This window comes from Trichoplusia ni, chromosome 2, assembly GCF_003590095.1.
Source record: "Trichoplusia ni isolate ovarian cell line Hi5 chromosome 2, tn1, whole genome shotgun sequence".
Classification (NCBI taxonomy): domain Eukaryota; kingdom Metazoa; phylum Arthropoda; class Insecta; order Lepidoptera; family Noctuidae; genus Trichoplusia; species Trichoplusia ni.
Genome location: NC_039479.1, coordinates 19,651,603 through 19,668,083, shown reverse-complemented (window position 1 = coordinate 19,668,083; position 16,481 = coordinate 19,651,603). Strand labels below are relative to the sequence as shown.

Below are 16,481 nucleotides of genomic sequence, written 5' to 3'. Positions count from 1 at the left end.
TAATATCTACGAATACGTTTACTTGCGTTTACGTACTATTCGTTTCGTTGCGTTTAGTTCATTCTAGTGGTTGTTACGATGATTTGGTTATGAACGTAGTCAACATTATGCTTTGATACTAAAATGGCCGATGTCTCAAATAATGATCGAAAAGTAAAGCTTACGAAAAACGGGAAAGTTGTGAAAAGACGTTCAAGAAATCCAGAAGGCAAGTTTAAACTTTAGATTATCATGAAACTGGTGACTCATATTCAGCACCTAGAGTTTAGCTTGAACATTTTAGTCATTGTTAAGTCTTCATTACTTTACTCAGTTTTTGACTCTTACTACCTTACTACATTTTTGTACAAGTTCGAACTCTAATTTTCTTCGACTTGCTAATAACCTTCTAGTTTGTAATTATTATTATATAGCCATTATTTGGAGTAAGAATTGTTTGCTTCTTGGCATCCCATCTAGCATACTATTTATATACTCGAGTATCGCGTTATGTATGTTTGAACTTCTTTGTTATCGGTTTGTTTTGATATCGGTTCGCTGACTGTTATATCTGTTTTCTGTGTACTATTTTCATCTTACCGTTATTTTTTATATTCTTATAGAATGGCACAAACAAAAGCAAAAGCGACTAAGGATAGCTGGACTAGAATACATAAACGCAAATGGAAAAGTGGTGCCCCCAAAACAGCCTGGCCCTGATTGTAACTGCCGCAGACGATGTTTTCAAAAAGTGCCTGAAGAAATAAGATTAAAAACTTTTCAAGGATTCTACTCCATGAAAACTCATGACGAACAAAATGCTTATTTATTTGGACTAATGAGACAAGTCGACGTAAAGAGAAAAAGAGTCAAAACTAGCAGTCGCCGTACTTGCACGTTCGAATATTTCGTAAGAGTTAAAGGGAGAGAAACTCAGGTGTGCCAAACAGCATTCAAAAATATTCATGCCATAACTGAGAGGAAAGTCAGAGTGCTGTGCAAAAAGATGGATGATGGAGTCATGTTTCCAAGTGATAATAGAGGAAAAAATAGCCATCGAAGATCTGGAGAGGTGCGTCTGCCATCAGGAGTATTGGACCAGATAAAAAACCATATCTATTCAATTGTACACACACACCGATTAAAAGACTTCATTAGGTTGGATAAAATAGCAGGCTTAGAAATAAACATTTCCAAGATGTGGAAAGATTATATTAAAGCTTATGATCCAGACAACATTTCAGCAACAATGCCTAAGTCGAAGAGAAGTATGGATTTAATGCCTCAGATGGAACCTATGCAACCACCACCGCCTCCACCACAACCTCCACAAGATCCCCTGGCTCTCACATATCCTGGAAGCGGCCACCTGGTTAACATAGCTGAGAACTACTTCCAAAATCAATATCAAACAGCAACATTAGCTACAGGGCAAAACTTTTATCAAACCCAAAATGGAGGTCAAAGCATGGGCATTTTACTTCAGTCAGCTGCTCCAAGACCAACACAACCCACAACAGCATTTATTGTCCTACAAACTAAGCCTGAGCCCCAACAACACCCGACTATCACCATAGAGAACCCCTATGCTCATGCTACAGAGTTAATGCATCATCCACCAGAGGCTAAACCTGAAAAGAAAATCAAGAAGGAAAGAAAAAGAGGTCCCATGGTCAAACAGTGGAGGTACACTAACATATTTCATGATGAAATTAATGGAGCAGCCTTGGCAGCTATTAAAACAAGACTAGGAATGTACTATGCTGAAAGTGATGCTGCTAGAAAGAAGGCCAAGCAGCCTAGACCCCCGGAGCCCATGCAGTCACAAACACCTCCAGAGCAAATACCACAAATGAGGCCGACACATACAGTTACAATATACACTTAGAACTAAAAGTAAACATAATATTATGACTGATCTGTTAAATAACTTGAATCTGATAAACTTAGTTATGATGAGTACAGTTATCAAAAATTGGATTTATTTAAAGTACATAGTAATATGTAGCCTTTAGTTTTAGTTATTGACATGAAGTTTATGATGTATTGTAACATCAATATTGACGATGAAAGTTGTTTCAGCTTAAGATTTCCATATCTACTTATAGTTAGTGCCATCCATGATTTACGTATTAGAGTTCTCAAAAACTTTCTATACTTATTAAACACAAAATGGTATGTGTTCTAGTTGTACACTGTGTACCTACTAGTTTCTATAGTATCATTGACTAAATAATACATTCATTACTCCAGCAATAAAAACCACGTAGCCTTTATATTTAAGGATATGTAAGTTAACATGTGAAAGGAATGAGTTTCTGATCTCATGCAGTAAAGTACTTTTATTTTAACTCCAGTGCTGTTATAAAAATCAATTGTGTTGCTTTCAATATGGAAATCAGCAAATGCATTTTAAATGCCAATAATGTATTTTAATTTAATATGTGAAGTTTATTACTTGAAATAAGTATGTATTTTTCTTTATTTCGAATAGATATTAAGTTTACATAAATTATGTAACAGCATATTTTGAGTATTATTATACGAAGCTATAATTTAGTTAAGAGTGTTTCACTTAAGTTATATCCATCCACCTTTTGCCTATTTATTTACGTGACAAAAGGCAATATCAGTTTACAGCGCGCGGCGTGTTTCCGTGGGAATACTGGGATGAAATGTAGTCTACATATTTACTGCAGTTTCCTCAAGACCAGTAGCTATTGCACGTCTGAAACAAACATCCTCATATTCCCGTATATTGACTCTCTTCAAATCAAGATTGTTTGTAAGTATTGATGGTAAGTACTTGGTTTTTGATGGTAAGTACATGGTGTTTGATGGTAAGTACTTGGTGTTTGATGGTAAGTACTTGGTGTTTGATGGTAAGTACTTGGTGTATGATGGTAAGTACTTGTTGTTTGATGGTAAGTATTTGCTTTTTGATGGCAAGTACATGGTGTTTGATGGTAAGTACTTGGTGTTTGATGGTAAGTACTTGGTGTTTGATGGTAAGTACTTGGTGTTTGATGGTAAGTACTTGGTGTTTGATGGTAAGTACTTGGTGTTTGATGGTAAGTACTTGGTGTTTGATGGTAAGTACTTGGTGTTTGATGGTAAGTACTTGGTGTTTGATGGTAAGTACTTGGTGTTTGATGGTAAGTACTTGGTGTTTGATGGTAAGTACTTGGTGTTTGATGGTAAGTACTTGGTGTTTGTTGGTAAGTACTTGGTGTTTGATGGTAAGTACTTGGTGTTTGATGGTAAATACTTGGTGTATGATGGTAAGTACTTGGTGTTTGATGGTAAGTACTTGGTGTTGGATGGTAATGTGGTTTTCTTTAAATATTTTTTTACTGCAGATGCATCATTAATTGGGTAATTAGGAAGTCCCTAATTATTGTGTGATATTGAACAGGGGGTAGTCAGTCAACTCTTGTTAAAGCCACACACTTATTGTTACTCTTAATACTAAACAGTTAACTTAGAATTCTGAATAAAACGATTTTATGTGGATTTTATAAATTTATTGTAGACTTAAATTACGCAGACAAGACGCAGACACCGCCCACAGCCTTGATCTTCCTCTCAGCTGTTTTGGAGAAGAATTTAGCCTTGACTATGACGGGCTGTTTGGGGAGGTTGCCTTTGCCAAGCAACTTGTAGTAACCCTGGAATAGACATGAAATAAATGTTTAGGAGACAAAATCTTTTATAAGGTATTGTACTGTTACATGACAACTATAAGAATAAGAAATTAATGAAATCCTTGATATTTCATAAATATTGTATGCTAAGACTAAAAACTTTCATTTTGCTTAGCAACCAATTTCACATTTGGTCACCATACATAATTTATTAATATACTACAAGGTGAAATAATTACAACATTTCTCGAGTCTCACTCAAACAAACTAACAAGATAATATTTTCTGCCACTACAGGACAGTAGGATACAATTCACTATCCTAATAATAGTACATTATTAGGGTCAAGAAATTTACTAGGGGAAACTATTCAGGTATTTTTTTACAGGTTTTAAATACTTACAGCCTTGACAATGTTGATGACAGGGACTTTGCCGTCGGTGGCGGTGGCGTACTTCAGGCGCGACTGCTCGGACACAAGGGTCCACAGCTTGTCCAAGTTCAGTACGGGGTTGAACAGCTTGTTTTTCCTCAAGTGGTAATTTCTCATACCAAGCTGTAAAATTAAAAGAATAATTTACATAAAATAAATAAAATGCCCTTATTATTTATTATTTTTTCAGATTCAGTTTCAAAAACAAACATTTGTATATGTTTTTAATACAATACATTGGTTATAGACTTGTTTCAATGGGAAAACAAATTTTTTTGTTTTTTGAATTGAAGCTAAAATATAAACAAACCTTATAATACCTAGAACTATCACAAGATTTACTTGTATATGCTATCATTCATTACTTAAGAGCAAGGATTTAATTTAATTTGCCTCATAACAATATTAAAAACTTGAATTGTTACAATTTCAATTACAAGTCTAGCAATACATTAATAAGAATAATATTAGGAAAAACCATAACACTCTTATCATTAACAAAAAAGATTTCATTATTTTTATTTATAAAGGTGAAGAAATTGTGATGTCTATTTGCAACACAATAACTTTTTGCAAATGGACATTATATATTTAATAGATAGACCACTATCTAATTAATATAATTATGTTGTGAACTCCCTGTTCAATATGATAAAATGAACTGAACTCACTTTGCCGAAGTATCCAGGATGGTACTTGTCCATGTTGATCCTGTGGTGGTGCTCACCACCAGCGTTACCGCGACCTCCGGGATGCTTACGGTGCTTGCCTGGAAACATAGTAAATGATGGTTGTAATAATGAAACTCCACAGTGATCTCAAAAAAACATGTTTTGAATTTCTCTTTCAAGCTGTGTGAAGTTGTTTATTAATCATGTAAGAATTAATAAATATAGATATATATTTATAGGGATAATTAGATATACAAGAGACTCAATGATGTGTTGGAAGCTGGTGACATTTTCCAGTTACATGTGTGCTGTATATTTGTCTCAGTATATTGAATGAAACTGAGCACAGGATAAAACTCAGGATAAGATACATTTCATTAGCAAAATTTATAAGTATTCATATATGACCGAATTAGTATAACTTGAACCCGGTTCCTATGAGTAGCTGTCATGCTTTAGGTTAACTTTCGGAGGTTATCTTGTTTATGCTGTTGATCCAGCAGTATCCGAGTAACAGAAACATTTCTATAACTTACCAATACGACCGTGCCCATGGCTCACGTGTCCTCGTAGCTTCCTGGTCTTCTTCTTGGAGGTGGCCTGCAGCGGAACAACAAATACAATTTACAAAGATGTTTTAACATCATTATAGGAAATATTCTGTTGTACGACACTAGTTTCACTTATACAGCACGAAACACGCTTAATTAAACAGAATTATTAAGTGATCTTATAACAAAAATTAGATAAATTTCATAAAATAAACACGAACCATATTTTCGTCTTCAGTCAACTTTTGAAAAGAAGATTGAAAGGACGGGTCTCCTCTATGGTCATGTAGTGCCGTGACTATTTTCACTTTAGTCGATTTTTGTCTCTGTCTGATGAAAAAGAACACAAATCTAGGAGATCACACATATTTTTTAATTCAAATGCAATAAATAAAACAGTGACTTCCCAAAGAATTTAATTTTTTTGCAATGAATTGCTTTTTAAAACAAAGTTAAATTGAAATCGATATTTTCTATCTATATGTTTAGTTTTCCAAGACACGCCATTAGTGTCACTAAAATAAGTACATCCTTATTCAGTCAGTACGTTTCCAGAAAATGGTGGGATTGTGTATCAAAATTGAGCCTGACACGTATTTTACGAAAAATTATAAATAATTTGTGAAAATTTAGCAATGTTATTATGTTATTAGTATTATTAACTCTGCATTATTATTAAATTTTAAGAAAATGGAATTCCGTGAGACCTTATTAGCTGCTCAACGAAATCAACAACAAAAGTCATCTGTGAGTTTTAGTACTTATTTTGCGAAATATTATGCGCATACTTTTGTTTTAAGATGGGTCAAACGTTGAATATGTGATTTCACCCGTTAATAAATATTTAGTATTTGCGCAAAGGATTATTCTAAACCGCCAAGAAATTTACTTTTACTTTGGAAACTAGCACTTTGTTGTCAATACTTGTATAGAACTTATCTGACACTTTGTTTTTTGCTTTCAGGATAATGCATACTATAAAGCACGTTTCGATCCGCCCAAGAAAGAGCAGAAGCAGAGGGACAGACTGTCAGCAAACATACAAAAGTTTTTAGCCAAGAAAGATGAAGAGGAAAAGCAAAAGAAAGTCGAGGCTCAGAAAAAGCGGGATGAGTTGCTGGCGATGAGGGACCCTAAGGCTCTGAGAAAGATTCAGAAGACATTAAAAGTCATAAAATCAGCAAACAAGTCTGTGATAGCAGATGCTATAGACAGAGACAACACAGCTGTGACCCGGGAGGGGCCTGACCAGCCTGATCAAGATGACTATGGCTATGAGTCACAAGAGTCCGCTGCTATATATGCTAAGATGATGGAAAAATACAGTAAAATACCCGATGAACCTAAATTTCCTACTGGGAGTAAGTAAACATTTGATAAAGTATTTTTATTCAGTATGATAATAATATTAGAGGTTAAAACTCATAGAACTGACATGCTCTCTACATGTATAGTTGGTAAAACCAAATTATACCGGCTATCACCTGTGTTATCCCATCTACCCATTCTCAGAGTGTAAAAAAGCATGTTAAGGTTCAATACCATGTTATGTACAGTAAATACTATTTGACCTAATTACTCAGCATTTTATATTTATCAGTAACATAATTTTCTAAATGCATAGTACCACAGACATGCATGTGATTTCATTTTAAAATTAAATAAAAATACTGTTGTTGCCTTCCCTATGTACTCTTAAGGAGTGCTTTGAATGTCAGATAGGTTCTAAATGCTGTTGAACTCAATTTTTAATAACAGGTTTAGGGATACATGTTTATGTATTACTTAATACTATAGTTCTGCAGTTAAGATACAGATGTCATGAAATGTTTAGTGTGAAAATTAGTTATGTCCAGTGTCTGCTATATTCATTGTGATATTTGATATATTTTTTTCTTTTTTACATCAGGCAATCATTTCGCATCATTTATTTTTGTTTTGTCATAACAATACAAAACAGTTTAATTTGCACCTAATTTTAACTATAGTTTAGTCTATGTCTAGTCTAATTTTATGTAATGGTTCTGTCCAAATGCATTTTTTTATATTTATTATAAAATATTTAAATTCTGTGTTTATGGTGTCCATTTTAGGATGTGCAATACAGGTTTAGTAATTTCCTTCTCTTAGGTTACTGTACTTGAAAGCTAAATATGGGCATGCATAATCTTGTCCTGTTTATTACAATATCATGAATAGAAAACAACAGAAGGTCCAGTTGATACATTAGTAATGCTGGCTTTGACACATTAACTTTTGAGACAAAAAGTTTTTATTTAATTTTACATCTTTTTTATTTTAAGTAGTTCTTATATTAGTAAACTATTATACTAAAATACAAGGTACATTTTTAGGTTGAATTATAGACAAAATTAACTTAAACAAAGTATGGTCCAAGTGTGCTTTAGATATGGATTTTTATATTTTTATATTCTCTAAGACACTCCAAAAGCTTGAAAATTTTGTAGCTTCTAAAAAATAAACACCTTAGTTTGCGCTTTTCGTCACTTCGCTTATTATTACATGCAAACCGGTTATTAGAAACAACACCCCAACATTTTGCCTTTAGTTTAGCATATAAGGTTTTATTTCCATATGCATGTATAAATCTCGTCGAGAATAGCTGTCTTATTGAGACTCAATATCCTTAAAAAAAGTATAAAGAGGCTTGAAACATGTAAACCTTCTGTGCTGTAACTTTAAAGCGTCAGTTTTTGAACTAGCTTGTGCTGAATTTTTTTGATAAGATAACAATCATGTCAAACACTAAATAAATAATAATATTTATAAATGTTTTAGGACAAGCAACATTATAGAGTTATTAAAAAACATGTTTTTTTTTGCTGAAATCAATAATATAATATGTCGTGTATAGTTGTAATATTATAGTTATTGATTAACGTATAAATGCTTCATGGCATTAAGTCTGCCTGTATTACTAAGATATTTGATAACGGTGTTCCCATGCGTAATTATCGGGATCGCCCGACTATTGTCGTACCCACCCCGCCACCCGGAATCCTTAATCATGAGCTGATGCGACGTGTTTTACTCGTGTCAAGTATTCACAGTTTATCATATGGCCAAATAGAGAAACCAATAAGTTTTATGTTGTTTATTACTGCTGAAGTAACTTAAAGTTTTGGAAGTTAAGAGTCCTTTTAGTTTTTGCATTTAAATTTCTGTTTCCATTTCCAAGTAGAATAAATGAATAATAAATGATTTTTTTTTAATAAATACACAAATGCATAATGCAATCTTGGATAAGCCACCCAACCGATTGTAATATTTTTTGCTTAATGTTGGTACATGCGTAGTTTATCCAGTCCTAGCACGTTACGTACTTCTTACGACGACATCTAAGCAGGCTGAGCCGTAGACAAAAGATTTTAGATAAATATTTTTTATTAGTTGTAGCGAATAAACATGCAGCATCAATTTTCTTATGATAAAAATCCATATATGTTCAACGAATCCAATATACCTATCGGTCTGCTTTATACAAATCTTGTTTACTTCAATTTTTAATATTATTTCTTTAACTTCCACTTCTACATTCAATTACTCTGCGCATTGCGAATCCAATTCCCCACGGTTCAGCCGCCGGCGCTTTCAAGACGGGTTGTACATAGTTGTATAGATAAATGTGTAGGTTTACAATCGTTTACTTACAAAGAGAGTTTTACAAGTGAAAAACCAGTTGAATAGATATTGTATAACTATTACAGGTCTTAAAAGTCCAAATTCATTTACTTAACAAATTGAATATGTTGCGGGTGTGAGAAAGAGATGCCGCTCTACGCCGGGTATTTCCTGTCACGCTTAGATAAACATAATAATATTACTTTAAGACGTATCAAGCAACTGTTTGTATGTACTGCATACGCCTATCTCAGTTTTTAATAATATCAATTTCTCCTTCATCTAAATCGTTTCGGTTATACCCTGTCGGATAATTATCTTGTTTACGATTATATTTATATCGCATCATTTGTTTTTATATTATGTACTAGTTGCAAACGGCTATCAAAAATCTGATTGCGGTTTTCCGCTAACCACATTACAATTTATCTATTCCCATTCTTTATGAGCTTATAGTTATAATATGCTCTAAGTTTTTTTAGCGGTGACCTATTTTATGGCCGTCCAATGAGTTGTCTTTTTCCCGAAATTTACGTCTTTATCTTACTTATCTTAAACAATAAATTGAGGTATCATGCTTAGTAATTCATACTGTAGTTTATTTGGGTTAAGTCAATTCATAAACATAGACACATAACACTCTTTAAATATTGTAATAGGAAAAACAACATTTCGATGTCATATAGTTTAATTGATACGTATATTTCCTTTTGGCGCGCAAACTTAAATTGTTCAAATTGCTGTGAATGAAACTTACGTACGACGTGACTTTTGTGTGCAAGTTTTGCGATGTCATTACTTCAATAGCTCCTAAACTTTAACTTAGTTATTCAGAGAATGGCCATAATAAAAGGCTAATTTTTATTATGATATCAAATCAAATCAAAATCATTTATTCAAATTAAGCTACTAGTAGGTAGCACTTTTTAAAGGTCAAATTACTTTGGACAGCACATAGTTTTGCCCTCCCTTCACCGCTTGCCAAGTGCTTTTTGCCGTTTTCTATTTGTCGGACTAAAGAGGTTTTTACTTTTATACGCAGTATTCATTCCTAATCGTGTCTCCAAGTTGAATGTATAAGACACGAACGGTATCTTTAAATCGTCACTGTTATTTAAAATGTTGCATAATATTTTGTAACGATACGTTTACATCGTAACTTATACTCTATATTATTATAGAAACCCAATAAGACCTGTTAAATGATAACTTATTATATTCAATTTGTTTACAGACACCTTCGTGAAGAAGGATTTAAATGGCACTCGAGAGAGAGTGAAACACGCTCTTAGACACGAAGACGAGCCCGTCCCGCATAAGAGACGGCGGAAAGGCGAAAATGGAGGTCAGTCTAACAAATTACAACAAATCTATGAGGTTTAAGTATTCACTCATTTTGGCCTATCCAAGAGTGTACAAAAATATTTCATACTCTTTTCACCTGATCTTGTATTCAATTTGTAATTTGTATTGTTTTTTAATAATATTTTTTCCTTTCAATGCTAAGTAACACTATTAACTAACTTATTTATTACGATTCTGTAAATCGTTATCTACCTACACGTTCGAAAGTTGACCCTGTCTTGAATAGATCAATGCACAATTTATTAATGGGTGAATTGATCGGTGCAATTTGCATACAAGATTTACAAGACCAAGGCATTTTGTACTTTGATAAGTTCGACTGGTTGATATCAATGTTGGTATACTGCGACCTTTTTGCTGATATATAAACTATTTTTACCGATAGATAATGCTAAAATATAATTATCTTAGGTATGGAAGCTAAATTGAAATAAATTATTGTGCACCTATACAATTTTCAGAACGCGATACAAGTCCCCCAACTCGGTATGAGCCAGAGAAGAAGGAATCAAAGCCAGAAAAACCTAAGTTTCGTAAGCCTGCACCACCGCCGATGGATTTCAACCAGTTGCTAAAACTCGCTGAACAAAAGAAAAGCGAGCCGATCGAAATCGGGAAGAAGAAGGAGGTGGTCGCCGAAACGGAGTCAGGACCGGAGAGGCTGATGACCAAGAAACAGAAGAGGGAGTACGAGGAGGAGATGGCGCGCCGCCAGCGACGCCAGGAGAGGATCGACGCGCAGAAGGCTGGCGGCAAGAAACGTAAGTATACATACCACCTTCTTGCGTAGCCCAGTATTAGTTTACTTTTTGATAGAGAAAAGCTTAGAAATTTATTAAAGACATTTAAAAATACCTGGTGGTAGTACAACTACATCCATAATTTTTGGTTCCAGCCTTAAAAGATGAAAAACAACCTCAAAGAGATGTTGAAAGGGATAGAAAACCCGAACCGAGTACTGGTTTCGGCCGCATACCTAAAGTCTCCGACAAACTGAACAACTCTGGCTCCAGAAACGACAGTCCTCGACCATCCGACAGAGAGAGAATTGAAAGGGAGAAAATAGAAAAACTACAGAAAGAGAGGGATAGAGCAAGGCATGAGAAAGAAAAGCTCGAGCGTGACAAGGAAAGAATAGATAGAGAGAGGCTTGATAAGTTGAAAGCACAGAGAGAGGCCATCGAAAGAGATATAGATAGACTTAACAAAGACAGGGAAAAATTAGAAAAGGCTAAATCTAGATTGGAAAGCAGTAGTAGGCTGCCTGACAAAGTTAATAGAAGTGTAGACAAATCTGTAGATAAATCTAAATTAAATTCTAAGGAGAGCTTAAAACAAGATGTTAAGAAAAACATAGATTTAAAGAGCCAAAACACTTACAGGATAGATAAGAATTCTAATGAGAGGAAGTTAAATGTACCGAGTAAGAATGGTGATAGCAAATACTTAAATGGTCACAGCAACCAAGGAAAACCAGTGCCAAAACAGAGAGAGCAGATCTCGCAGAACGGTATTAAAGATAAGGCTTTATTAGCTAAACAGAGGGCGATGGGCGACGGATCTCAGAAGAATAATGACAGAAGGGTCCCTGACAGCAAGGGGTCAACACCAAGGAGAGCAGATGATAAGAAAGTGGGAGCTTCTAACGACAAAGCAGGCCCTAGTAAGCCAAAGGTGTCGAATTCCTTCGATTTTGATAAACACGTTAATTCCTTGGGTAAGAATGGCATGAGGAACGGACAGAAGCCGAACGGGGCGCGACAGTTCCCGCCCGGCGATGTCAAGAGAAAAGGTCAGGACCAGAGGAATAAGAAACGTAAGTAGTTCTGATAATAATTCACCCATTAGGCAGTAAGTTAGTTAACATTTTAAAAGTCATCGCAATCCTTAGGGTGTTTTAATTGTTCTTGAGTGTTTGCGGGCTTTAACTGTTTATAACGCATTAAGATAAATCAATGTTTCAACGCAAATAATAAAATAAAATAATTATATGTATATTGTAATTCCAGGGCGCGCATTAGACTCAGATTCTGAATACGATTCTGAATTGGACGACTTTATTGATGACGGTGACGACGAAATGGACTACTCTCGGCACATCAAGGAAATATTCGGATATGACAAGTCCAAGTGAGTGTGAAAGAACCAGTAACTAAACAAATTTCTAGAATGGCATCAAGTTCCATTTCTATTTTACCAATTCCATATGTTACGTATATCGGACATTTTTTAGGACAGAACGCGTGGACGTGATTAAATTTTCGTTTTCTTTTTAACTTTTGTCGATTACGATAATTTTTCTTCTACCATAATTATTCGCTTCAAGGTTCCTTTAAGAAATACTTTGGCTAATTCAATCATTATTTTCTCAACATATTAAAACATAACTAATTGTTTTTAATACCGTAATATTTTTTTCCAGATATCGGGACATGGATGACGACGATGATCCTATGATGGAATCGAGTTTCGCGCGCCAACAACGAGAGGAATACATCAGTAAAAAGATTGGTATGTATTTATGCTATGAATTTCATATTATAATGAGAACGGCTGAGGTACGAATATGTAATTTGATGTCAAGAATAACAAGATTAAATCAGCTCATATCGAATCGGTTCGTTTTGTTTGTTGGTCAGAACACATTTACATTATTTTAATGATGAATTTTGAGTACTGGGTAGTTGTCGGTGTAGCGTTTTATCTTTCTCCATCCTGTGTCATCTCTTTCATTTCCTTATGTTGTCACTTCTACCATTTATTCATTGGTATATTAACTTCTTTCTTGATGTTTCCCTTTCTGTCCTTCTTTTATATTAGTATGGAATATATGGTCACCTACCATGTTCCCTCGCCTTTTCTCTATCTTATTTAGCCATTCTCTGGCTCTGTTAACCCAACGCAGTCTCTTCATTTATAGGGTACTTTGACTGATAACTGATTGACAATGTATCAAATAATTTCAGGTATTATGGAAGACTTAGAAGATATGAGAATGGAAGCGATGGAGAAAAAGAAATCTAAGAAAAGTCGGCGCATCAGCGACGACTGACCGAGCTCGCCGCCGCGGACCGCGGACACGAGTCCCACACACTCGGCTGCGGTACGGATATGTATCTGTGTATGTGTTGGAATATAGTCATGTTGCTCCAAGGGATCAAACAGTCAATTGTTCTACAGTTGATATCGCAATTGAATGCCTCTCTTATAAAGTCTTAAACTAGTTACCTGTACATTATTTAATATTTTGTGTATTTGTATAAAGTGATTTAATTTTGGGTTGTTCATATATAGCTTTTGTAGCTATCAATGTATGCGCTTTTTACCGCTTAATGTAATTACCACAGATTTGTAACAATGTTCTAATCTCGCAATAGTGTAATTGTTCTAATACATTGATTTATATGTAGTTACTTATTGGTTTATAGATTCAGATTATTATATGTATACAACGTTATGTGCAATAGAATATATTATTTCAATGTATTGTGTTATTAAGCTGTCTAGCTTATGATTCTGTCTGGCGCTACGTTACTATTTGATTGACATGAAGATATTATTCGAATTGATTTTACTCTGCAACAAACATTGTTCATTCGCCTATCGGAAGATTGTATAATTCGTTTGTCAGTACACTACGTGTGGAGTATGGTATTCAATATTATTTTTATTTCATATTGTTCTAAATGGTTGTGATGTAATTTATCACAAATACAACAAATGAAAGAAACAATTTAAAACTTGTCTAATTTATAAGATTGGTTTGTATGATAGGTATGTTAATAATGATTTGTTTAATTTATGATTCATTAGTTTAGGTATCTCACATTTAAATATATTATGTTTCATGTTTGAAACCTGTTGTTTCACACTGTTGTAAGCTCTTGTTTCATTATCCTATAGTATATTATAAGTTCTTTACAATGTACATGATGACTACAAATATTTATGTTATTGTATAATTTATCATCACATTGATTACTGTTGTTACTATATCAATTAAAATAGAAAAATAGTACCAATAAATAATAACAGAGTGTGATTTAATAAATGTCCATAATCATAGTGTCTTGCCCCAATACATGTTTAAATTATGTTATACCGCACTGGGTTGAATGAGGAATGTAATTATACACATCAGTACTTTTTACTGTATATGTATATTTATTATTTTCGTTTATGACATAATATATTTAGACATTCCCACTGTGTCTAGCTGCGCTTGTGGTGTTTTATATATTAAATCGAGTAATCATTTAACTATACAATACTATTAATGCATAATTGTAACTTAATGGAATGTAAATCTTGTATACTTTTGTGATACTGAAGAGCAAAAATAACAAAAATATAATTTAATTAAATGAATATTTTGAAAATAATCTTTTATTTTATTGGTATCTATAGTACTATGAATTCTAATATGATTATAACATTTAAGTTGGAAGATTAGGACTATTGTCAATGTTGTAATTGAATAACTTCCTTTATCGGATATACGTGAACGTAAAATTTTGCTTATCCTTTGCCAGTGATTACGTTGACGATAAAACGTATGGACAGTGTCGATAAGTAGTAGGTGTAAACAAAACAGTAGCGTAGCGTAAATACACTAGGTCTGTGCAAAACTATATTAAATTTACATGGATATGAATACACATTTTGATGCACATAGTTAGTAGGAAGCGGTATAAGTTTGGTACGAACGCGGACTTATGATTCCTGTATTTTTATCTCTAATCTCTTTCATAACTATGAAATAAAATTATTATCAAAACAAGGTCTATGGGTATTATATCTAAAAAGATTAGTTTCCAAAGCAGTTTTTTTTCAGCATGACAATACAAACAGCTGACTGATAATATCTTTGCACCACAAAAGTTGTCAAAAAGCACATTGACAAACGTGACAGACTGACTGACACTCATAGATAATACATATAATACTGGTATAGATGAGACACTGACAGATCAGTTCTTTTTTTCACTACTTGCCCTGTAAACTAGATGGCGCTAGCGTCTGTGAAGCGATCTATAGCTATATGTATGTATGCACTCATCTACATAATATCTATAGGTTGCTATAGGTAGTTACGCATAGTACAGCATTTTTGCCGTGTATAAAATGTACTAAAGAGAAAAAGAATACAACAAAAATATAAAGATTTTTCTTTATTTATAAATACGGATAATTTATACAATTTATTAATTAACGTCTACAACGTATTGAAATTAAACCACTTTTACTTTGACACATTTTTACTATTATAATTTAGTAAGTAATATGATTTTCTGTAGAAAAATTATTCTCTGATAAAATCGTAATATGGTTTAATTTCATTGGCTAACATTCATAATACACTTATGGTATATTACAATCACCAATTAATTCACATTAATAGAAACCATTTTTAAATTATTAAGGGTATAATAATAAAATAGAAGGTTCTCAACCTTCTATTTTATTTATCGATGTAAATAAAGTAGATGGTTGGAAATGGCCACCCATCAGAAATCACATGATTTAAATCAATCAAATCATTTAATTAACAATAAGGTTTTAAATATCATTCACATTATTTCCTTTTTTTATGAATTTTATAGAAATTGTATGCTTGTAATTTAAGTATCGTTATTATCAAAATCAGCAATTTTTCCTGTTAAAATTCTATTTACACCCGTACACCAACTATTTACAATTAAGTTGATGAACAAATTAATTATATAATTAGTTAAAATCAATTTATGTTCATCGCATTGAATAATTGAAAAATCACATCTGCAATTTATAAAAATCACAATTATTATTTTTTTAAGTTTATTATTTCGGGCGATCAAGTCTCAATCATAAAATATATTTCATTAAGTAATTTAATAAATGAATCACATGTGATTTTTTTGTATAATCAATCATGTAATTAAATGCATTAGGATCAATTTCTTGTTGAAGTAAATCAACAATACAATTACAATTTTTAAATATATTAGATTTAGTTTTTTTATTATATATCCAGGGTACATATTTCTTCGCTTCCGAATGCAAAATCAAATTACTAAAAATAATTTGACTCATTGTTGAAATTAAGGAATCAACTGCAAAATCAGAATCTAAATCATCAGATTTTATAAATCATCATATTTAACTGTTTGAGACCCATCTTGACTTTTTACAATTTTTTCAAATTCCTCTTGATTTA

The 16,481-nt window shown here is 33.1% G+C and overlaps 3 protein-coding genes across 3 annotated transcripts; 2 read left to right on the top strand and 1 right to left on the bottom strand.

The window, feature by feature from the left end:
- The first annotated feature begins 69 nt into the window (after nucleotides 1-69).
- Nucleotides 70-2,538, top strand: LOC113508583. Its single transcript, XM_026891707.1, has 2 exons — nucleotides 70-208; nucleotides 603-2,538. Exons 1-2 carry the CDS (start codon nucleotides 124-126, stop codon nucleotides 1,865-1,867), a joined length of 1,350 nt encoding a protein of 449 aa, XP_026747508.1. The 5' UTR covers nucleotides 70-123; the 3' UTR covers nucleotides 1,868-2,538.
- Nucleotides 2,539-3,486: 948 nt separating this feature from the next.
- On the bottom strand, nucleotides 3,487-5,578 carry LOC113508582 (60S ribosomal protein L27a). Its single transcript, XM_026891706.1, has 5 exons — nucleotides 5,500-5,578; nucleotides 5,264-5,327; nucleotides 4,728-4,825; nucleotides 4,027-4,179; nucleotides 3,487-3,647 (listed from the first exon to the last, which is right to left on the bottom strand). Exons 1-5 carry the CDS (start codon nucleotides 5,500-5,502, stop codon nucleotides 3,519-3,521), a joined length of 447 nt encoding a protein of 148 aa, XP_026747507.1. The 5' UTR covers nucleotides 5,503-5,578; the 3' UTR covers nucleotides 3,487-3,518.
- A 228-nt stretch (nucleotides 5,579-5,806) lies between these two features.
- LOC113508581 (protein SPT2 homolog) lies at nucleotides 5,807-14,653 on the top strand. Its single transcript, XM_026891705.1, has 8 exons — nucleotides 5,807-6,025; nucleotides 6,243-6,639; nucleotides 10,155-10,265; nucleotides 10,747-11,046; nucleotides 11,181-12,101; nucleotides 12,295-12,415; nucleotides 12,708-12,796; nucleotides 13,252-14,653. Exons 1-8 carry the CDS (start codon nucleotides 5,969-5,971, stop codon nucleotides 13,335-13,337), a joined length of 2,082 nt encoding a protein of 693 aa, XP_026747506.1. The 5' UTR covers nucleotides 5,807-5,968; the 3' UTR covers nucleotides 13,338-14,653.
- Nucleotides 14,654-16,481: the final 1,828 nt, after the last annotated feature.